At 30.5% G+C, this 23,305-nt stretch overlaps 3 protein-coding genes across 3 annotated transcripts; 2 read left to right on the forward strand and 1 right to left on the reverse strand.

The window, feature by feature from the left end:
* The first annotated feature begins 2,922 nt into the window (after positions 1–2,922).
* LOC109805803 (endoglucanase 11) lies at positions 2,923–5,481 on the forward strand. Its single transcript, XM_020368012.3, has 5 exons — positions 2,923–3,165; positions 3,276–3,488; positions 3,825–4,025; positions 4,113–4,367; positions 4,542–5,481. Exons 1-5 carry the CDS (start codon positions 2,935–2,937, stop codon positions 5,196–5,198), a joined length of 1,557 nt encoding a protein of 518 aa, XP_020223601.3. The 5' UTR covers positions 2,923–2,934; the 3' UTR covers positions 5,199–5,481.
* Positions 5,482–11,853: 6,372 nt separating this feature from the next.
* LOC109793063 (uncharacterized) lies at positions 11,854–13,069 on the reverse strand. Its single transcript, XM_020352536.3, has 2 exons — positions 12,885–13,069; positions 11,854–12,223 (listed from the first exon to the last, which is right to left on the reverse strand). Exons 1-2 carry the CDS (start codon positions 12,981–12,983, stop codon positions 12,026–12,028), a joined length of 297 nt encoding a protein of 98 aa, XP_020208125.1. The 5' UTR covers positions 12,984–13,069; the 3' UTR covers positions 11,854–12,025.
* A 5,501-nt stretch (positions 13,070–18,570) lies between these two features.
* CNX5 (co-factor for nitrate, reductase and xanthine dehydrogenase 5) lies at positions 18,571–23,246 on the forward strand. The gene is made up of 11 exons (XM_020353587.3): positions 18,571–18,968; positions 19,620–19,712; positions 19,797–19,852; positions 20,084–20,148; positions 20,294–20,368; positions 20,458–20,536; positions 21,015–21,053; positions 21,186–21,294; positions 21,994–22,112; positions 22,413–22,529; positions 22,732–23,246. Exons 1-11 carry the CDS (start codon positions 18,725–18,727, stop codon positions 23,122–23,124), a joined length of 1,389 nt encoding a protein of 462 aa, XP_020209176.1. The 5' UTR covers positions 18,571–18,724; the 3' UTR covers positions 23,125–23,246.
* Positions 23,247–23,305: the final 59 nt, after the last annotated feature.

Here is a 23,305-nt window from a genome sequence, read left to right on the forward strand (position 1 = left end):
TTTTCATTGTCACTATTGTAAAATTAATGACTTAATAATTATTTTATCTTTGATAATTAATGTATGTTTACTGAACAATGTGTTTATTAATTTTTTAATGTACTTATTTATTCTCCAATCACCTAAAGGGTATAACAGGAAAATAAGTAATAAATACTTTGAAATACTAAAATATCAATCATTTTCTTAATTCTTGTGCATAACCTTAAACGTCAAACAAAAAAACGGAAGGAGTATGTCTTTTGATGGTCTGACTTTGATTTAAAATCCTGAGGTAATGTACAGAAGTTGAATAATTTTTTAATATTTTTTCATGTTTCTGTGTGTTTTATTTAGGTTGGGGTGTAAGAAATTAATGTCTCATGTGTGTGGAAAGGATATGACTTTTAGAAATATATTATTCAGTTATTTTGAATGAAAGGATATGACTTATATTATTCAATAATTTTGAATGAAAGTATATGACTTTTGGAAATATATTATTCAATTATTTTGAATGAAAGGATATGACTTTTAAAAATGAGTTATTATATTTTAATGAAGGGATATGTTGTTTGATGGAAACAATATATATAATGGAAGAACATGAATATGAAAGTTTGTCTCTTAAAATTAGTACAAAGAAAAGAATTTGAGAAAGAGATAAAAAAAGATTCTTCTTACAAATTCTATAAAGATTCAAAATCTTCAATCTCATCATGGATCAAGGTTAATATTTCTATCTAATCTTATATGTGAAAACTATGAATTCTAAGATCCTATTTTATCATTCAAATATCATTTACATGGAACACTTGAGGTGACTGTCAAATAAGAATAGAATTGTGCTGTTTTTTTTGGGTTGTCTGTCTTGAAGGATTTAGTTTTGGTGAATTTTCTTATCTTTAATTAAGATTATTACTGCTCCACGCCTCGTCGATTTCATATTTCCAAGGAATTTGTTTATCTATCTGTTGCTTTCAGCATACAATCATTAGTCTTATATTTGATGGGGGAGAAAGGTAACACAATAAAAACATCTAAACAATAGAGTAATCAGCTTCAAAAATAAAATTTCCTCAACCTTCAAGAATAAGGAAGGAGTACTAATAAAATAGTGTAAAAATGAGATAATATATCAGCTTAAGCCTTAAGAAATAAAAAAAAAAAATTATGTGAAAAATTCTTGAATGTAAGGAAAGTTGTTCACATAAAAGTAAAATTTCTACTATAACCAATAAAATGTACAAAAAAAAGTATTCAACTAATACACAAACTTCGAATACAGCCAACCAATCAAATTAAGCACTAATATTTACAAATAAGAAATTATAACTCCTTACCAAAAAAAAATTGCTTATAAATAAAAAATAAGAAGATAAAAACTCCAAAAACAAAGTTACCAATATTAAATGTTGTCTATAAATATGCCAATTACACAATAACTTTTCCTCTTTTCTTATTTGTTATTGTTCTTTCAATAATATGAGTCTATCAAAGTGAGATACAATCGACTTATATATTTGAGTTTATTCTTTCACAAAGAAAATACAAAAACCCAAAGATATTTGCACAACAATCTCATCTTCCCTTGTAAAGTAATAAACTCTCACCGTAGTAAACCATGAATCAAATCAAACAAATCGGGAACACTCAAACCTGTAACTTATAAAGTAAAGAGCAACGATAAATGAACAAAATTCAAACACATTTCCGTAATATGAAATGATCGGAAATGATACAATATTACCTCATCCATTTCTTCAAATTCCAAAACGGATCCTGTATTCCCAAAAGAGAGAGTTTGGATCCTCATGCACTCATCGCTTATTTAATTTGTTCTTTTCTCGAGTAGCAAAACAGAATCTTATATTCAGAATTCGCTGTTTAGCCATAAAAAATAAAGTGAGCATTATACCACAGTGACATAAACTAAAAACCAAAATGGGATCAAGGAGTCCGTCCATGTTGCAGTTTGCAGCACTTCCATCGAGCAGGTATGGTATGCATAATCAGCTATCCAATTCCTTAAATTCAATCTCTTTTTAATGAACTGAAAATTGGCTCACTGATCCTTGTTTCATAGTAATATTTTAGAGATTCAAGTTCAAGTGCAGCAAGGTTTTAAAGATCACAAATGCAACAAAGTTATTTTCACAAGCTGATACTTTAGCTTTTCTGGTTCGGCAAAATTGTAGCACCAAGACGGGTTAATCAGTCAAATTTTGAAAAGTACCCATTCTCATTTTACAATTAAGACCACCATCACCACCGTTATCACTTATATATTACTATATTTGTTAATCAGTCAAATTTTGAAGAGTACCCATTCTCATTTTACAATTAAGATGACCATCACCACCGTTATCACTTATATATTACTATATTTGTTATCATTACTAATACAACTATCATTAACATTACTTATCACATAAATACACGTTTAAATTAATTTCAATAGAATAAGAAAATTTTAAATTTAATACATTTTAGAACTAAAATTGATAGAAGAAAATCTAAAAACGATAATTAAAAATTAAAAATAATTTAAATCTCATATTACTCTTTATAATTTTATAAACTTTACTTTTTAATCTTTGTGATTAAAAATGATGTCCTATATATTCTTTTAATATCTATCATCTAATGCAATAGATTTTAAAAATTAAAGCTAAAAACCACCTCGAAACAAGTCCTAAATACTTTTCAAACAGCTAAAAACTACACTGGTTTTAAAATTTCGATCCATCACAAGTCATTAATTACCTTACTGTTCAAATATTCCTCAAATATAATATAGCCGTTCAAATAGAGTGGAAACTGAGGCGTAAGTAACATCCACGCGCCTTGATTCAAAATTAAGTTTTGTAACATCCTATTGAGACAAAATGCACTAGCGAGGACCCTACAAGAGATGGCAGCGTGATCTCCATATATAAAGAGAAAGAGATATTGATGATGGATGATAGGGTGGGAGAAATGAAGAAAGGCAAAGTTGAAAAGAACACACTATCCCTATGCCTTGCTTTACTCTCTCTCATTCCCTTTTGTCACTCCTTCAACTATGGCCAAGCCCTCTCCCAGAGCCTCCTCTACTTTGAGTCACAGCGTTCAGGTCGCTTACCCTACAACCAAAGGCTCACTTGGCGTCACCATTCTGCCCTCACCGATGGCCTAGAACAAGGGGTACACAATATTTACATTATTATGTCACACTTACATATATATATATATAACATAACATCCAAACCAACCTTAAAACTATACATGCATGTTGTTGTTTTTGGGACATGTAGGTGGACTTGGTGGGAGGGTACTATGATGCTGGGGACAATGTGAAATTTGGGCTACCCATGGCATTCACCATAACGCTTCTCTCGTGGGCTACCATACAATACGGCCAACAAATCGCCGCTGCCGGCGAGTATGCTCACGCTCTGGAGGCTATCAAGTGGGGAACCGATTATTTCATCAAGGCCCACACACAACCAAATGTTCTTTGGGTCCAGGTTTTTCAATTCCTTAATTCTATCTCTATCCAATTCCGGTCTTTTTTTTCTTTTTAAATTGTTTTCCCACGCGGTGCCGTTCAGAAAGGGTTCAACTCTCACCGGAGGAATACATTTTATGTCGGAATAGTCAACAGTCTCTTCCTTAAATTCCTGCCATCTCGTCGTGACTGACGCGTGCTATCACTCGCTGTCGCCGTGTTGAAAATGAAAAATTATTACGTGATCCAATATTATAAAATTAAAAATATAATCACATTGTATTACGTGTAAAAAAATGTTAAATTTGTTTATAAAACTTGTTACACGTATAGACTTATTAGTGAAAATGTTCAGGTGGGTGACGGAGACACTGATCACTACTGTTGGCAGCGGCCGGAAGACATGACGACGTCGCGGCGAGCTTACAAGGTTGACGCAAACAACCCCGGCTCGGATGTGGCCGGCGAGACGGCGGCGGCGTTGGCGGCGGCGTCCATTGTGTTTAGGAGAACAAACCCACATTACTCTCAACTACTTTTGCATCATGCACAACAGGTATGTTAATTAGTTTTATTGGCATTACAAAGTTGGTTTAGGTTAATTGGAATTTGATAAATGATAGTGGATAATATTGTTTTGTAGTTGTTTGAGTTTGGTGACAAGTACAAAGGGAAGTATGATGAGAGTGTTGGAGTGGCTAAAGGGTATTATGGTTCGGTTAGTGGGTACATGGATGAGTTGCTTTGGGCTGCCATTTGGCTCTATAGGGCCACCCAAAAGGATGAATATTTCAATTATCTTTTGGAGAATGCTAATGACTTTGGTGGGACCACTTGGGCCATCACTGAATTCAGCTGGGACGTTAAGTACGTTGGTGTTCAAACCATTGCTTCCATGGTAAAACTCTCTCTCCCTACTTTTCTTTTCCTTTATTCTAAATTGTAATGCAATATCTAGTTAATTAATTATTCTTCTTGTAATATAATGTAATCAAATAGACATTGTTTTAATAAGACAACGTAGGAAAGTATATTTTGACCTAAAATGACTTGTGTAATTGGTCACCGACAGTTCCTTGTGGAAGATAATAAGCACAAGAAACACCAAGTCATACTAGAACAGTACCGTTCAAAAGCCCAGCACTACCTTTGCGCGTGCCTCAACCTCAACAACGCCACTAACGTGGATCGCACCCCAGGGGGGTTACTGTACATCCGCCAATGGAACAACATGCAGTACGTAGCAACGGCGTCGTTTCTTCTCACACTCTACTCTGATCATCTTCTAGCCACAAATCAGAAGCTGAATTGCCCAAAGGCCGAGGTGGGCCCCCATGAGATGTTCGCCTTTGCAAAATCACAGGTTGATTACATCTTGGGCTCTAATCCAATGGGTATGAGCTACTTGGTGGGCTATGGTCCCAATTTCCCAAAGAAGGTGCACCATAGGGGTTCATCCATTGAATCATTTGGGGAAAACAAGGGTTTTATTGGGTGCACTCAGGGTTATGACAATTGGTATGGACGCGCTGAGCCCAACCCTAACGTACTCGTTGGGGCCCTCGTGGGTGGGCCTGATATTAAGGACCAATTTAAAGATGAGAGAAGAAATTTCATTCAAACAGAGGCTTGCACCTACAATACTGCAGCACTAGTAGGGGTTTTTGCTAGATTGAATCATCACAATTCACAAGGGAATAATGAAACCCCTTTGATAGCTTCTAGTTAATTGGGGTTATAGAGAAAAATTTTGTTCATTTGAGGGGCAAAAAATATTTCTTAGCAGTGCTTACTTTTGTACTGCCATTGTAATTTTAGTATATAGTAAGATACAAACAATACAACCAATGATGACGCACAAATGCGTCTAGAAACATTAGGTGGAGTTGCGAATTGTTCCACTTATACTTAGTCTAGCAATTTTAGCAGTGTACTTTTATTTTGGCCATAGTTACGACTTTATGCAAAGCTTAGAATTCCAACGTGAAGAAAGAGAAGTTTGAAGTTTGATAGATTGAGAAGCTAATAGTAATAGACTAATAGTTGCAGCTACCGACACAAAAAGACAAGTGGAATTTGCAACACTTGGAGCATGTAGGAACGAAGTTCGAACTTCGAAGACACTAATCGGTTTTAAATAATTCACGGGATTCTTGGGTTTCTTTTTCTTGATGATAACTACTGTTATGTTTTCCATTCTTGTTGGTTCTCCTTTAATTTCGGTTGCTACGGCATGAGGCAAAGGCCGAAAAGCACTTTTGGTTGTAACCAAAATTGCGGGGAAATGGTGTGGCATGAGGCACATGGAAAAAAGCCATGCAAAACGAAAATCAAGCAGCATTTAGTGCCACGATGATGCTTCGAGTCCTCAAAATGTAAAGTATTTGTCACAATCACAAGGTTCAAAGTGTGGAAACCCAGCATGAGAGACCATGTTTTCATTTGGCTCTTTTTCCTTTTCCATCTTAATTAGACGCACACTGGCAGCGCGTGGAAATGCCAACACTGTTAATACAACTATAAGTTTACTTTAGGACATCTTAAGGAAGTGTGTGCATAAGTGTCATTTTCCTTGAACCGCAATTGTTACAAGATGTGAAGGTTTACAACACAAGAATGATGTTTGAATGTCGATTAAGGAACAGTAATACAGAGCGAGTAATATTCTTCATCCTTGCACAACAAGGGCAGAGCCTAATGCCAAGTTGCCAATGTCACTTATAATTGCCAAAATTGAATAAATCCCACAAATTCATTTCGTGAGAAAACCATGAAACTATAATGGCAATTGTGATTATTCAGACCAATAAATTTTAAATACGTGCACTTGTAAATTGTAATATGCACTTTATGAAATAACATGAAATTGTTTCAAGGTTATTTTTGAACTCCATTTCATTTACACTTGTATTTTTTATGTTTAATATTTAATTTTAAAATTTTTAAATAAACTTCAATGGTTTTTTTTTAATTATAAAATATAAAACGATGTTAAAATTAAAGTTTAACTGATTTATGATATGACTTTAGTGTCCAAATGATTGTTTTTCATTTGTTTAGAATGAAAATTTAATGATACCCTCTTAAAATGCAAGGTACCGTGCAATGACCAAAATTTAAATAAAGCCCAGAAACTTGACCAAACAAACGTTTCTGTTTTCGAGACTCAAGCCCAATAACCAAACTTGAGTTCATTTTTTTGGGCATTATGTAAAAGTACCATGGCCCAAGCTCAACCTGCAGTCCATACCATCCTCCATGGAAAACTTTTTAAAGATTATCAATTATTCAATAAATATTACAACTTTGGTTAGAAATCAGCTAAATCTTCAATATAATACTACTAGTCTTCATTCCATCATTATTAAAAGGGCCCTAATCTGAGAAACAAAATGCTCAATTAAAGTTCATTCTTTAGTTTCATGTCATTGAATAAGAACCAAAAGTATATTAGAATTTTCATTAATACATAGCTGTTGAATTAAATATGTCGAGCAGATAGCTATGTGGACATGTGCTCGTGTTTTTCAGGCCAAAACAAGGAATGTTAGTTACAACTTCTATGTCAAATTGTTTAAACTCATAATTTTGTCTTTGTTATAATCTTATATCATTATTTATAACCAATTTACCGAATTCTTAGTTCCCTAAACATCGTAATTAGTTATAGATATTATTGATGTAATAAAAATTGCTATTGAGACTTCTAAGGATCATGCTATCATTCAATTTTCGTTGAAATCAAATAGTTCGTGTATGTTTTGAACAGATTATAAGATGATTATTTGACCTAACTCTCTTTATAAGTGGATACGATGTTTGTCGATAATCTTTGTTCTTCGTAAGTTATTGTGTATAAAAAATTGCATTAAATTTGCACCTACCAAGCTCTCTTGTGGGCCATATGCAAATAAGGAGTCACCTAACAAACTATCTTACAATCTACAAAGGCAAAGTAGGTAAATCTTCAGTAAAATGTAAAAAACTTTCTCTCTCTCATAGTTTAATAACCCACATCGTGACTCGTGTATATATGAAACTCTGTTCATTTTAAAAAAAGAAAAAGAAATAAAATGTGAATAAATGGTTACTTATATTTTTCTTTGAATTTGGGTAGCTAGCCAGGCCTGAATGTTGGCCCACTACTTTAATTCCATGGTGCTGTAAGTGGAATCGAGGACAACTCCGAGGCCCAGGTCGCTAAAAGCTAAAGATTTCTTATTTTCTTTTTAAATATGAGGTATTCTCCTTTAGATACAGTGATGTTCGAAATATATAATACCTCTTTAATAGAATATTTAACATAATTTTGTACACCATATTCAAACTTGATATCACTTTGTTAAAAGTAGAACAGTCTCTCCCCTTCTAGAGATAGTTATGTTCGAATTATATATATAATACCACTATAATTAGATATTTAAGATAATTGTGTAGACAATATTCAAACTCTTAAAAGTAGAATAAACCCTTAGTAGTTGATTCATGTGTTCATTGATATTTATTCATCTAATACTTTAAATTATAATTATTATTTAAAAATTATATTATTGATATAAAATATTTATTAATTTTAATGATGACTATATATATTTATTCATGTATATGTATTCATTTATATATAATATTATCTATAATGTTTGAATCCGATTCTTGTTATTCATTTAATTCCGAGATATGTGATTTTTTAAATTCATATAGATTAAACAAATAGTTAATTAGTTAGTAATATTAAATTTACAATATTTTATATTAAACAAATAGTAAAAAATAATATATTTATACTATTTTTTCTCCTTAATTTGCCTCTCTGTTTATTTCCAGATGAAAAGCAAGTCCTACCAGCACAAAGATTATTTTTTCATTTGATATATTACTAAAATTAATTCTTAACAAAAATGATTCAATAATAAAAAAATTTAAATCAAGAAAATTATATAAAAGAAATATTATTACTTTCAATCTTAATTATAAGTAACATAAAAAAAAATATTTAAATCTAGAAAACTAATTAAGTTGATTATTTTTAATTAATTATACCATAAATTCAATTTTCATTTCAAAGATATTTTTATTTTAAGTAATTGTTATTTTTAATGTTAGTTATAAATGAATGTATATGAAATAAAATTATCAATAAATTAAAGATAAAAAATTTATTATTGAATAATTTTAAAAATTATTAATTATTTTTTATAATTAGGATCAAATAAAAATTTAATTTATTATTTATGATTAAGACTAGATAGAGGTAGTATACCATATTTATATACAGTCGTTGATCATTTAATTAAATGAAATGGTCCTGGTATTAAAATATATTAAAGGATATTAAGATACTAATATTAAATCAATTATATATATATATATATATATATATATATATATATATATATATATTCCTTTTTACCAGTGTTTATAAAATACACAAATAAATATTTCTATTTAAATAATATTAATTATTATATTTATTAAAGATAGATAATGAAATATATGTACTAAAATCCTTAATTACTTTTAAATGTAAGATATAATAGTATTAAAATAAGAAAATAAATAATAATATTTATACTAATAATAAAAATAAAAATTATAGTAGAATTTAGATTTATATACTTATGTAAAATAAATTTATATATAGCCACTGAATATTTAATAAATTAAATGATCGTATGATATTGAATTACATTTAAAGATATTAAAAAAAATAATATTACATCAATGAAAAAATTATATATTTTATTTTTCTTTTTGTCGTTGTTTGCAAATACATAAACAAATATTTGTATTTTAATTTAAATATTATAATTATTACATATATTAAATAACTTTTTCCCATAATTATTTCTCTAATTTAAAAGCTATAAGGACAATGTAAAATATATGATGCTATAATAATTTATTAGATATAGAAAAAAAAAAAAGTAAGTTTCTTCACAAGAATGAGATTATTAAAAAATACACTAAAAGGTCATTATTATTAACATATTTTTCTACTTTTTTGGACAATTTATTTTCATTTTCTTTGTAATGTCCAATGCAACAGTTTATTTTTTTCAATTAATTTTTTAAGTAGTTTTGTAATACTAAATAAACACTTAAGTGAATTATTAGGGTTGAGTTGAGGTTGTATAAAAAAAATCTAAATGCTTAAGTCATTACCATGACTTTATATATATATACATGGCTTAGGATCAACTACCACGTGTATTCCTTCATTTGTTGTCTATCATTTGGTTGAAAATTTGTGTCTTGATTTAACACTATATATCTTTTCCTTATTTTGCGATAATGATACTTTTTTGTGTTGATAAAGAAAAAAATTCTTACAACAATGCAGCATCTAATGAATTTAGTGAAGAGTGAGAAGTAGAGATTGAGAACCAAAACACTATTTTAGCATCACAAAATAATTGATTAGGTATATAATTTTACTTTGTCTTTTTTCTCTTTACATCTATCACCTCTGTATTTTTTCTTCTTTTCGTTTCTTTTACTGCTATGATATTTTATGTTTGATCATTATTTCTGAAGCTTTTCTATATACGTTGTTATATTTTCCTTTTAAAACTATATTATAAATAATTTATACATTTTTAGCTTTTTTTAGCAACAAAAAATTAATGATTCAATTTTAAATTTCTTTTACCAATTCAATTTTAATTTTTTATCTTTAACTTAACCTCTTTTTTTTTTTAACAAAATATAAAAGAAGCCAAATAGTTACAACTTTAGTTCTTATTTATTATTTTGTATATAATTTTCTTAGCACAGTTTAATAAATTTCACATAATTGATTCATCCCATTGATTTTTTTACTCAATTCAATTGCCTAATTATATGTTTATACATATTGATTATATACTTCAATACATATTAATTATTATAAAGAAAATATTATATAAAATAATTAATTGTTTCTATAAAATAAATTTATCTCCATCCTGCTCATTTATAATCAGAACCTCTCTTGAATCTTAAGAGTGGTAAATAATTATTGAGTAGTTTTTTAAAGATGTTTTCTAATCTATATTATATATATATAATAAAGAGGTATAAATCTTTTTTATTAGGTCAATTTTTATAGGATTTTATATCAATATTAAGTTGAAGATTAAACTCTAATTTTTGATTAACGATGATAAATGTTAAATCACTTGTGTTATCAATTTTAATTAATAAAATTATATTTTAAATACCCTCATCATCAACTTCAGAACCTTGCTCAAGATATTTATTTTATCTTCTAAAGTTTTAAAGTTGGTAGTAAAGATTTAAAATTAATTAGAATTGCAATGAAAGAAAAAGTTTCATTTTTTTTTCCATCAAAATAGACCAATGGATTCTGATTGAGTTAGTTGAACAAATGAGTGAGTATTGTAAATTTCTTTTTAAATTAAATTCATTTTTTATTGATAAAAAAAATTGAGCCCTTGAATATCGAATTAGATTCTTGTGAATAAAAAAAGAGTTGGGCATCCGAATACCACCCCTAGCAAGAAATGCATCTTAGTACTAAAATGATGCCCCTTGCCATGGAAGTGGGAAATTAGGTAGGGTTGTGTCCCACTCCAATCAATTTAAAATGGACAATACCAATAAAGAGTTGGGACAGACCAAAACATAGTCTCAAAAATGGAGGGAGGGTCCCAAGACATTTCTTCAACCAAAAGGACACATCTTACCTTACAAAACCACCATAAGAGTTTAAAATGCCCACAATTTTTACTTCTTTTGACACCAATAATAAAAAGCTAACCACATTCTAAACAATAAACTGATCAATATCCTTTTCATTTTGGCAATTGTTGCTGCTGTCCTAAAACGGAAAACATTTACTAATATCTTCAATATACCGATTTATTTGATTCTTTTAACTAATTTAATTAATACCTTGAAATGATTGAATATACTTGTTAACAATTTCTTTTCCTTTTAGAGAAACTTATTTTCTTTATTATAAAAAATATTCTTGGTCAAATACAGAAACAAAAGAAAAAACCAATAACTAATGTTATCATTTATATTAAAATTATATGAAATTTTCTATCCATTTTGTTTTTTATTTTAACATTTCATATTTCATCATTTACCCTCTTTCTAAATAAGGTACAATTAAGAAAATTCTAATTAATATCATCTTTAAATTTATAAATGAAAGGTAAATAAAAATTATTGTGTAAGTGACAAATAAAAAAACAGACAGAGATGGTACATTTTTTGGGTAAAAACAAACTTGCTTATCTGTCATACTTTTAGTCTAATCCAATATATTGGATTTCAAATTTTCAGCATACACAATCAACCAACCAGTCAGCTAAAATAAATATAGAGTTTAAATGGTTAATCTACCAAATCCATGATTTGAAATAGTTCCATAAACATGAGCCAAGAATGATTAATAATATCACTATTAAAAGACTTGAATGTTCTGCTGGAGAAACACTAACATGGAGGCTCTTGGAAAATAACACAAATCTTATTTTAGGTACATACATAGATAGAAATCTCATACTAGAGAGAGTAGGTTTCTAAATTCTAAGCACCCCTCATGTATTAGTACCTGTTTTTGACAGATTCAACCTTAGAGTCACCAATAGTACCCTCATGTGACTTACCAACATTCTGACTTGCTACCCCTTCTTTGGCTTCCTTTGCCTTCTCTTCTGCAACTCTTTGGAATTCTTCAGCCGTGGAAGGTGCTCTCTCTTCCATCAAACGACTACGGTTACCATTGCTTGCTTGTCCATAATTCTGATACGCATGCATTATTCATTCAGTAAACAAATTCTTAAAACTTGAATTTGGACTTAACTCCACAATACTTGGAAAATAAAAGTTGTTCTCCACAGATATCCTCTATTTTGTCCTTAATCCTTCCTTATATCTGATTTAGATGAGATTTGGGTTTTTTATCCCCCAATAAAACTACTTTCTGGTCCTTCTTAACATATTGCTAAGGCATAGTGAAATCAAAATAGTTTTTTAATTTTTATCACTCCTACAGCAAACTCCTTTGAGTCGATTGCACTTTCATGTTAAACAGGCCTTTCTGGGTTTTAAATCAATTCTCAAGCCTGATTTCCACTTTCAAGATCTGGATTATGCAGAAAACTGATAACCTTTTTTTATCCCCATTACATACATGAATTCTTCCTTCTCAGACATGCCAAAAAGCTGAAACTTATATCCAGCCAAAGGCATAATGAAACTGAAAATTATCAAAATTCCACTTTTTATTTGTCAAATTTAATTTTCTAGTGGGGTTATTCTTACAAAAGAATAAAAGATTCCAAAGCAAGTGACTAACATAAAGTAATAACTCTACAGCAAGAGAAGCAAATTGAAGTAGAATAATTTGGTTAAAAAAAAAAAAAAAGAGTTTACAAAAGAAAAAAAGAATTAAAAGGGATACCTTAGTGGTGTTGTTGAAGAATGGCCTACCATTAGCAGGCTTTAGCAAAGAGGATCTTGAAGTGGCATGGAGAAGAGTGTAGAACTGACCTCCAGCCATAGTTCTTCTTCCCTCACTCTATCAGCTGCCACAGAGAGACTAGTTGGTAAGTGAAAATATTGAAACTCTTAAAACACTGGGTTATGGTGTCTGTTTAAATAAATAAAAATACAACAACAAAAGGACAAGATTGCACCTGAACTCAATCCAGATATTCTTGTATTGCCACTTGTTAATGCTAATCCAATAAATCTATCCATCTTTCTCCATCGATGACTCAAATCAATTGCACTTATCACAAAATTTAAGACTAATAATATATTTTGATTAAATTCTAACTTCACTTTAATGATTAGCGTTAATATTCAATACCAATCTTTATTATGTATGTGGGTATATTGAATTTTTCTTTTTTGTTATAATTCAAATATAACATTAAAAAATCTTTGGTGTAAAAAAAAACATTAAAAAATCTATAAATTACTGGGCCTAGATTTTAGACTTGTTCTTACTTCGCATAATTAACTAACAGGGATAGCCGGCAACATTTTGGAAAAACATTGTGTTTAGTTTTTAAATATTACTTTTAACATTGTGTAAAAACAAAAAGTGCAAAAAGAAAAAAATATTACTTTTAACATATGACAGTAGATTTCTCTATTGGGTCATCTCATACGTGATCAATATAACTACCGCTCATGACTAAATAGTATTAAAAAAAGAATTATAAATATATTTTATAGTGTCTTACGTTTACAACCTACCGTTTTCAAAAAGATAAAAAAAATTATATTCTACTATATGATTGTAATTCTTATGAATAATAAAAATGATAGTCATCTACACCCTGATTGCTAAAATGCATTTCTTACTTCAAAATAAAGAAGTTTTTTGTTATTAATTTTATAAATATATTTTAAAATATCAAATTAAAAATAAATATATAAAATTAAAATAGAATAAAAAAAATATCAAAATAATATTTATTGATGTTATCAATATAATATTTTTATAAATATTTAACTAAAATAGTATTTTTATTATATGGTGTTAATTAATATGTATATTAAAGGTAATACATAAGTATTAAGTTAATATTTAATTCATTTTATTAATACAATATTTTTAAAATATTTATCTAAATTGGTATTTTCGGATAAGTATTAATTATTATATTCATTAAATTAATATAATATATTTAACAAGTATAATGTTAAAATATGTACATTAAATATGTACAACGTTTTAAATGATTTTTTTTATCAGTAAGGAATTAGGATTACAATTTTGACACATTAGTTCATTTCCTGATGTTTTTTTTTCTTTCTGGGTTATATTGTCTATATACATGACTATTTTGTAGTATGAACAAAAACTAATTTTCTAGCAGCAACACTGAGTTTAGCTGTTTGAAAGTTTGCTTTATTAATTTTAAAATATTTTGAATATATATTTCACAATTTTCCCTTCTAAAAATACAATCAAGAATAAATTAAAATAGTTATCATGTGTCGTTATAAAAAAAAACAAAATTATTTTAAGAAAATAAAAAATTAACTATTAAAATAAAAAAGAAACACAAACTAAAAAATAATAATTTTTAAAATTAAAATAAAATATTACAATTCTAACAGTATAAGTTTTCATTAATTGTTGTCTTAATAATTATATATTGTGGTATTTTAAAGATGGTGTTGAGAGACTCCTCTAGGAGTTAAGGAACTTCTAAGGAGTTTTTGGGTGGTGGTTTTGAGAATTTCTCTGATCAAATGTTTAATTTGATCTTAATGGAAAAGTATACAAGTTTTCTTTTGAAAATTATGCCTTATAAGCTCATTTCTTTGAGAAATTTAGAAAGATAGAGTTTGTGAGAGATGCTTTAGGACAAAAGGCGACCTTTCTTCCTTTTAATTCCACAAAGGACCTTTGATTCCTTCCTTGGAGATGTTGTTAATTAGTTAAGTTGTGATCTGAAGTTGTTGAAGCTCAGGATTTGTGTTACCGCAAAGTTGTTGATCTACATGTTGATTGATTTCATCTAGAAATGTGGTTGTGTTGTGTGATTCAAATTGAATGATTGGAGTTGGGACTTATTGTTTATGAAGCATGTTTGAGTTGAATTTGTTGGCTTGATCAAATTGGTGGTTGCATATTGGACTGCTGGTGTGAAATGCATTGTGAATGATGTGTATGTATGTTATATTGCATTGCATGTTATGATTTTCTAATTTTCAGGTGGTTTGAGCCAAATTCGTGGTGCACTGAGTGCATAACTTGTTATCGTGTCCGACACGCCATTCAAATTAGGGCCCTCTTTCTCACTCGTGTCGAGTGGATGATTGGTGACGTCAAACATGAAGAGAGAGAATAGCCCATAACTTGATCACATTGGACATGATTTGAATGGCATAAGATATGAGACGAGAGAACTAACTCTGCCTAAACTAATGTCGGGTGCCAATGAAGTGGCTTCAGATATGAAGAGAAAGACTAGTTTATGTTTGGAATGAGGGCAGACATGAGTTTTTCCACATCAGACATGAGATAATATGGTGAAAATGATGGGTGTGGTTTGTTTTGTAAAATCTTGTTGTTTGATTCATGATATGGTGAAAATGAGTAGGTTAGGTGAATGTATTACATTTTATTTGTTGATAGGTGATCTTTGTTCTATCTATATTTATATGAGATAGTATGTATATATATATATACACACACATATGTGTGTGCGTGTGCGCGCGCGTTTATATTATTGAATCATTGAGGTGTGATGTTTAAAATGCTTTAACATTTAGGCATGATATGTTGATCAACTTAAGATTATAAGCGAGGATGTTTTCAAAAATTGGATGTCTCAATGTGAGGATATTAGTGTGGTACTCTACAAGCGTAGTTTATGTTTGGAATGAGGGCAGACATGAGTTTTTCCACATCAGACATGAGATAATATGGTGAAAATGATGGGTGTGGTTTGTTTTGTAAAATCTTGTTGTTTGATTCATGATATGGTGAAAATGAGTAGGTTAGGTGAATGTATTACATTTTATTTGTTGATAGGTGATCTTTGTTCTATCTATATTGATATGAGATAATATGTATATATATATACATGTGTGTGTGTGTTTGTGCGCGTTTATATTATTGAATCATTGAGGTGTGATGTTGAAAATGCTTTAACATTTAGGCATGATATGTTGATCAACTTAAGATTATAAGCGAGGATGTTTTCAAAAATTGGATGTCTCATTGTGAGGATATTAGTGTGGTACTCTACAAGCATAGTTGTTAAAAACTCTTATTGAATTGTTAACTCTTGAAGTGGATAATTGAGTCTCTTATAGAACCTTAGTTGATGTGGGTCAGGTGCATACCAATTATAAGTGATAATGTTAATCCATGTGTGGATAAGGTTGAGGCATACATGTATAAAGTGATTAACCGAATAAGGTACAAGGTCAGGGGTCTAGTCCCTAACTAAGTACTGGAAGAACATAATATTTGGAAGATAGTTGGCAGGCTAAATCTATAGGGGGTTTAGTTATGTAAGCTAATGTCATGGTAGACTCATACCTAAATTGTTTTACCTGACATGAATACTAAACTTCCTGGTTTAAGTAGCAACATTCAAGAAATCATATTGTTCTTACCTGAGATCGGTCGAGGGGGCGATCTGCTGGGTAAGATTGGTGAACCTCCTTTGCTTGGTACGTAGGCTGCTCCAAGATGGGGTGAGTACCTGCAAAAGAGACTCCGATGTTAAAGTTAGTTCTTGATAGTGTAGATGTCTCGTATTTATAACAGACGTACCTTGGTGATTTTAAGGTTTTTCTCTGTTTGGGCAAGAGTAGGTCCGAAGTTGGCCCAATATTGGCCATAGGCCTTGTCGACCATGGGCGCGCGTGTGTGGTGTGATTAGGGCCGACGTGGAACTTGGTACCTTTAGACGAGCAATACACATATTGTTAGGGATTGGTATCCTAATTTGGTTGTTGACCTATCAGATGTGAAAATGTCGTTTTGGTTCAGTAGAGTTAAGTTATTTAAATTGCTCACCTTTGCAGTTGGAGATATTTATAGGTAAATACGTGACAACATATTAATTGAAGTGTATGCATATGATGTAGTGTGATTTAATGTGGTTCATATGCTTGTTGATTATATGGTTGAATGACATAAGTGTAGAAAATTATGATGTATCATATGTTGTAAGTTGCTCACTTTTGTAAGGTTGTTGAATGACACGTTGAGATATTTGGTGTGTTACTATGTTGTAGACCATGAGGTGATATTTATCCTTTTGTACTCTAGTTTACCCTTCTATGTTTCGTGATGATTAGATTGCGATGATCATATTTACATTGGAATAAGACTTGGATAGACTCAAGGAGTCTGCTGTGGAGAGCCATACTATTGGATGATGGTGTAGGTATAAACTTCTTTTGTATAAGTTATGGTAGAGTTATTTGTCTGACAATCTAAACTTATATATTATAATTTTTGATTCGCGTATATACACATGTATTTATATAGTATTTTAGTTGTTGCAAAAAAATTATTACATATATGTATATATTACCATTATATTTTCTAGGAACTATAAATGTATGAATTCTAAGTAATTGTTTAATTTTTCACTACTAGTTTAGTGTAACACTATGTGAAATCATTACAACATTGTTTTTTAAGAATATTATAATTAATAATATTAACATATTTTTTAAAAATTACATTAAAATAAAAAAATATGAAAAAAATCAAAGAAATTAGTCGAGTGGAAGAAATTTATCAACTTGATAACAAGAGTGTTTGTTGAATCCAAATCTAAAACTTAATAAATATGAGTGTATGTTTTAATCCAAATTTAAAACGTGAACAAGAACAATAAAGAGTAATTTTGGTATTAATTGATGTGATCCTCTTTAAATGTGAATCTTGAGTGTGTATTCAAATATGTCCAAAATGTATCATCTCGTTAAAGAATGATTTAAATGTATTTTTTTTAGTAATTTATTTATTTATTTTATATTAAAAGTGTAAAAACGTTGCAAATGGCTATTATCCCAAAATATGTATTCCATTAAAAGTAAAACACCGATAAAAAAAAAGGCAAAAAAATGTTAATATCTATTTTTTTTATTAAAATTAAATCTTTAATCAGAGTGAAGTATTTATTTTCTTCACTCTTTTATCTTCTTAATATGTATATCTTACGTACATTCCTCACAATTAATAAAAAAAAACATCTCTTACATTTATTTTAAAATATTCTCTTTATCTTTATCTATAATTTTATCAAATGTTTATCTATTTTAATTTTAAAAATATGTATCACAATTTAAATTATTAAACATAATTTATAAACTTAAAATACTTATTCATTGTAATTTTAAGTATAATATATTTTTAAATATGATTTATAAGTATATAAAAATAAATATTTATCCTATACAACTTACATACTAAGTTAAACTAAAAAAAAGTATAACCAATTCTTATTAATCATTTTGGCATACAAAATGATTATTTTATATAATCTTATCATAATAATCAAGTTAAAATTAATTTTTAATACCCATATGGTATCATCAATTAGATTTTAGTTTTTATCATATATTTAATTTAATTCACGCATTTTCCCCCACATCTATGCAAAAACACGAGTAAAACAACGATGTTGTTGGACTAGGAATAGGAAACCCTGGTTTAGTTTGTGTTGAGCGTTTGCGCAGTTTGAAGAAGGTGAAGTCAACACAAGACAAGAGTTAGAGAAGAGATTGTATTTTGTTGTTCTGTTCTTTGCCATGTCGGCGTCGGAGTCGGAGATTCTTCGGGAACTCGATTCACTGAAGGAGGCAAAGACCGCTATCGACAGCAAAATCTCTGCGCTTGAAGATCAACTCAAACAGATTCATCTCCGAAACGACGCCGCATCAAATGGTTCTTCTTCTTCTTCTTCTTCTTCACCGTACTCAACCAATGGATTGACGCAGGACATGATTCACAGATACAGTCGTCACCTCATGCTTCCTTCCTTTGGTGTTCAAGGTCTTCCTCTCCAACATTTTCTATCTACGTAAACCTAATTAAGAAGGAATCAAGATTCATATTCATTGTATATGTATGTCTAAGTATTAATTATAGTTAGTTCATTCCACGTTGCAATTGCTTTATAATAATTACCTTAGTAACAATTAGTAATCTTGTTCAATACACACACACTCTCACTGAAGAGTCCTAAAGCTTGTTAAAAACTCATTAAACCTCAGTAAGTTTTACTATGCATAACTTGATGCGAAGAAACACGCGGTTTATCGTATACGGATATGTGAAGCAAGTTAAAGTATCGGTGATTCATATTTATTGAGTGTGCCCTTTAGAAATCATTATATTGGGCCCTAGAATTAGCTCTAGCGGCCTACTTGTCCTCAATCAGATGGTCCACAACAGCTCAAGCGTCAAGTATGAAAGGCACATGTGCTTGCTCTGTTGGATGATCAACAATTGGATAGTCCATAGCTCCTCAAACATCAAGCTTGAAAGGGATGGGTGCTTCCTCGGTTGGACAATCCACAATTGGATGATCAACCATGTATTTTTTTTAGTGGGAAATATGAACATCAGAACAGGAGCCCTAGTCTGCAAATTTATATTATCTTTTGTTTTAAATTTTTCTTTTCTTGTGTCTATGGGGTGCAGGGCAGGCAAATCTATTGAAGTCATCAATTTTAGTTGTGGGAGCTGGAGGATTAGGTGCTCCTGCATTGTTATACATTGCAGCTTCTGGTGTTGGTAAATATGACACTTTTAATAATCATTGTTGTCTTAGTCTATATATACCCTTCTTGAAGCTTACATTTTAAAAACTATACTCAGGGCGCTTGGGAATTGTTGATCATGATGTGGTTGAGCTCAATAATATGCATAGGCAGGTAGTGTATATTGTCTGTTTTATCCTCCCACCTTCTTTAGGCATAGCAGGTGCAATGTGTACCTTGTGTATTGTTCATGTGTTTGTGTACTGCATCACCCTTTGGGTGTTTGCACTTTTGCGAGTACAAGTTGTTAACATGTGTCTTGCTTCTGTGTTTGTGTTCATTTACTGATTTTTTATTTTATTAACTTCACGTTATTAGTTTCATATCATTCATGCTTTATTTCAGGTTATCCACACGGAAGCGTATGTTGGTAAGCCGAAAGTTGAATCTGCTGCTGCTGCCTGTCGCTCGTATGTTTCTCTGTCACCTACTTTTTATAACATCAAATTTTGTGGACAAACTGAAAATGAACCCTCTTGAGAGTTTTTCTTTTTTCAAATGTTTGTAATATTTGAATCATCACTGTTCTTGGAACTAAGATATTTTGAATTTTAGGATCAACTCCACTATTCAAGTTGTGGAACATCAAGAAGCTTTGCGGACTTCCAATGCTTTGGAAATTCTTAGCAAGTATAATTTCTATAATATGATTGATCTTTAGTTTTGCTTGAGGCCTCTTCTATAATATACTTTTTTTTTTCATTTTGTGAATTTTGTAGATATGATATAATAATAGATGCAACAGATAATGCTCCTACCCGATACATGATCAGTGATTGCTGTGTGGTTCTAGGAAAGGTAAATCTTAATAATTTGATGTATGAATAAATTGTGACCATCTGATTTGATGTCACATGGGCCTTTTCATTTGTTACTTTAATGTTTTTGATTCCTCCATGAAGGAACTTTCTAAGTCAGCATTATTTTTAATGATTGGTTCATTATTGTGCGAGATATCTGCATTAATTCAAGAATAAGGAAGTCATGCATGCTCCTAATTGCATGACACCTACAACAAATTTAAAAGTGTATGTGCCATATGATTTATTAACTTATTATCTCTAAAATCTGTGCAATTTCTCCCACTGGGCATGAAATTTTTATAACTTTAAAAAGTTACAATTATATGGATTTCTTATATTTCATTCAGTTAAACAAATTTTGTTTTGGGTTCTTATATTTATCTTATTTTTTATACTTATGTACATAATATAATTTTTGGGAAAACTTAACTTCTTTTGCAGTTTTTTATATTAATCGTTTTCATGTGATGCAGCCTCTTGTATCAGGAGCTGCATTGGGATTGGAAGGGCAGGTATACGTCTAAATATTATTTTTTTTAACATTTAAGTTGAATAATGCTTCATGGAGCGACTAGTACTCTTGCGGGCTTGATTATATTTATATCACATGATTTGAGGTTTAACTTTGGAAACTTATGCTGCAGCTCACTGTCTACAATTACAATGGTGGTCCTTGCTATCGATGCCTCTTTCCAATTCCACCACCTAGAACAGCTTGCCAAAGTTGTGCTGACGGTGGAGTTCTAGGAGTAGGTAAAATTACCTCTATTTCTGTGAACTGCATCGATTTTACTTTTCATTGCTAGTTTGCAAGACATTTACATAAACACTAACAATGCCAACCATAAGACTAAATTCTTCTGCTCTCCTGTGTTCAACTGTTCATTGCGAAGTTGAGTCGTGGAATCATAGCGATATAAACTTCAATTATTGGTGACAAAAAAAAATGAGTCTTTGATTCCTTTTTGCCAAAACTGCCTTTATAAACGTGGAAGTATCACTATGTCAGCCATCAAGTTTAACTGAAAAGTAAAAGTTTTTTTGTAGATTCACCAGTTTACAGACGACTTAAAAGTTTGTTTAATCTCATGAGTGTCACTATATATCATATTAAGAAGAAAATTTAAAACGGGGAATCAAAAGGTTGATTAAGAATTGACAAGCAATTAGGATGGAATGCATATTGCAATTTCTTATTGTTTACGCAGATTGTACTGTATAGTATGACTTATTGGCTAAAAATTCAATTTGTTTAGAATGCTTAAGTTGTTTTATTTATAATTCATTTAGCTGAACTCTGATTAGTGGATGCTGGACATTTTATCATCCATGTCGGTGATTATGAATATTGATCGTTCAACATGCATTACTTCTCATTAGTACCTTATTATTCTTTTTTTCAGCTTTTACTATTTGTTCTGGTTTTCTGACGTTTGCTCTGATCATTTTCAGTTCCTGGTATAATTGGCTGTCTTCAAGCTCTTGAGGCAATTAAAATTGCAGCTTCTGTTGGTGAACCACTCTCGGGAAGGATGCTTCTCTTGGATGCATTGTCTGGACGGATTCGTATTGTATGTCGAGAACTCCATGTCTATTAGGATTTTACAAGTTGGGCATCAAATAGTTGTTAAAACGTGTATGATTTTATTTTGATAAATTACTTGGATGCAAAGTTAGGGTTTGTGTATCCTAGTGGTATCGGGACTATTAGGATATATGCCTTAAAATTCTCTTTAGAGGAGTTTATTGACATTACTATCGAGTGATTTTCGTACTCCCTAATAACTCTCATGCAGACAAATTATTTTTGAACATGATACTATAGCAATATCTTATTTATTAGTTACTGATTACACGTTTTTATTGCACAGGTCAAAATTAGAGGAAGGTCTATGCACTGTGAAGCTTGTGGAGAAAATGCAACATTTACCCAGCAGCAATTCCGAGAATTTGATTATGAGAAGTTCACTCAGACTCCGTTGTGTGTGGTACGATTTCTTTTATTCATGCATTTCACCTCTGTATTTAAATGAAATTGTTTCAGGTTTAGTTAGTGTACATTTTTCATGTCACTTTGTATTGGATGAGATTGCTGGAGATTAAAGTCCTCTCAAAAAAGACTACAAAATTGTCTTCCAGTATATTATTTTGAGATTTTCATTCCCATTAATGCATTCCTTGCATATGCAGGCTCCTGTGAAGTTAAATCTGCTTCCCAGTGAATCAAGAATCAGCAGCAAGGAGTACAGTGAAATAATTCTCAAGAAGGAACCACATGTGCTGGTTGATGTTAGACCAGCTCACCATTTCAAGATTGTATCTCTACCGAAGTCCCTGAACATTCCCCTGTCAACATTAGAGGCTAGGTTGCCTGAAGTATCATCAGCTTTGAAGAAAGAGGAAGAGGACAGCGGTGTGGTTTCTGGATCAAGTGCACAATTGTATGTAGTATGCAGAAGGGGAAATGATTCTCAAAGGGCTGTTCAGTATCTTCACAAATTGGGTTTCACTTCTGCTAAGGATATCGTTGGGGGCATAGAATCATGGGCCCACAATGTGGATCCTAAGTTCCCTACATATTAGAAAACTAGTTTGTCCAAAAAAAAAAAAAAAAGAAGACTATTGATATACCTTAATCAAGTTATACTCCTGACATGAAATTATTTCTTTTGATATTTTATCAGTGATGAGCCTTTCATTTTCCACATCTATTTATATTATTATTCACGTTACTTTTTTTTTTGGGTAGTCTATTGATGTTATT

Source organism: Cajanus cajan, chromosome 9 (assembly GCF_000230855.2).
Source record: "Cajanus cajan strain Asha chromosome 9, NIPB_CcT2T_4, whole genome shotgun sequence".
NCBI classification, from domain to species: domain Eukaryota; kingdom Viridiplantae; phylum Streptophyta; class Magnoliopsida; order Fabales; family Fabaceae; genus Cajanus; species Cajanus cajan.